The following is a 1,628-nucleotide window of genomic DNA, read 5'->3' on the forward strand; positions in this document are numbered from 1 at the left end:
TCCATCAATAAAAGGGTGAAAATAATACTTTGACATGGGGGGGTGCTTGGCCATCAAGTGGTATTTCAGACTGGCTGTGCTGCACTCATAGCTCAGTTCACAACGACAAAACACACAGATCACTTTGGTGCTGTCAATGGAACCATTTGACAACTATTAAAAAGTAAACTTTCCATTCAGAATCTTATTGGCATCCATTTCGTTGTCTTGCGCTCGCCATCCACTCAAAATGTAACGTTACTACTCTTTGGCCGGCTCGCCATCCCAAACAATTGTGTGCAGCGTGCCTGTTTCTTTTCTGGTCTAGCTAGATCCGGTGTGGTGTTGTAGTTTTTCTAACGTTACTAGTTGCTGCAACAGCGTGTGCAAAAAACTCCAAAGTTTGCCAGGCCAAAAAGAACGTTAATCTCAAAATAAAAAAAATGTACGCCGTTAAAATGGGTTTGCATTAACGCTGTTAAAATAGCATATATCTAACAGCACTAATAACAATGTACGGCCACATCAATAAAAGGAGAAACAACCAGTGAAGATGTCCTGGACCTACATGTGCCTGTCGATCTTCTTGGACTCCCTGTAGCGACGAAGCAGACGACGCAGGATCCTCATGCGGCGCATCCAGGACAACTTCTCTGGCATACGAGCATTGGCAGTACCTTTTCTCTTACCTGGGAAAAGGGATTAACAAAGCATGTAAAGTTCACTGGCCACATTCTTCATCATCCAAGTAGTAAAATGTCTAAATGATTATAAGACTTGTTATTAAATACATTTCAAATATGGAGGATCAATTTAATACTTGTTCATTCATAAACACCAGCTACACTGTACATAGAACATAGACACGCAAATAGCTTTAAACAAATAAATCTTAATAGAACATCCGGTTAATAACTTTCCTTAAAGAAGGCAAACGTGGTGGTTGGAACTTACCGACTCCCATGTGTCTTCCCTTGCGACGTGCCAGCGTGTTCTTGCGGCAGCGGGCACGGGAGTGGACCGTAACGGGTTTACGTATGATAAGACCATCCTTTACTAGTTTACGGACCTGCTGGCCTGGAGACAGAGCAAAACATGTAAGCCGCAGGGATGCACCGATTTACCAGCCGCAAAAAATGATGCACACGAGCAAACCTAGATAAATAACCTTTTGGACATGATTACTGAAGTAGCAATTCGAAAAGTGTATCATTTATATTTAAGGCATCTGTTAAGACATTGTAATGTTGCAAAAAGAGGAATTCCAAGCTCTAATTTAATATCACAATGTTATATTTTGCCAGATTCTTATTTTTGCTTATTGTGAGATTGTATTTTCTTGTATCTAACAATCTGGAGTACTATATCAGTTTAAAGCAAAAATGGAGCTTTAGACTTTAGGAATGTGCATTACAAACTGGGAGCATATCTTATGAGAAATAAGCGTGTATCAGGTATGGAGAAACTAAGACGAAACTTGGCTCCATTGCATGTATGTAAATGTAGACTCCGGCACATTTGGATGACCATTGTCAGGGTAAATTAGGAAATCTTGACTTCTGTTACTTCAAATATGCCTCTCATAAGACCCCCAGCTTCAGGTATGTATGCCTTAATCACCTTAAATAGATAGCCATCAACAATCCCCC

General features: G+C 40.4%; 1 protein-coding gene across 1 annotated transcript in view; it reads right to left on the reverse strand.

Annotated features, from left to right (window-relative positions):
- Positions 1-1,628, reverse strand: part of rpl19 (ribosomal protein L19) — a 3,835-nt gene that overhangs the window by 1,415 nt on the left and 792 nt on the right. The window contains exons 3-4 of the mRNA XM_032537205.1: positions 934-1,056; positions 548-668 (exon numbers count right to left, since the gene is read on the reverse strand). Of these exons, the coding sequence (XP_032393096.1) occupies positions 548-668; positions 934-1,056 (244 nt within the window). The remainder of the gene's footprint in view (positions 1-547; positions 669-933; positions 1,057-1,628) is intronic.

Source organism: Etheostoma spectabile, chromosome 15, assembly GCF_008692095.1.
Source record: "Etheostoma spectabile isolate EspeVRDwgs_2016 chromosome 15, UIUC_Espe_1.0, whole genome shotgun sequence".
In the NCBI taxonomy this organism is placed as follows: Eukaryota; Metazoa; Chordata; class Actinopteri; order Perciformes; family Percidae; genus Etheostoma; species Etheostoma spectabile.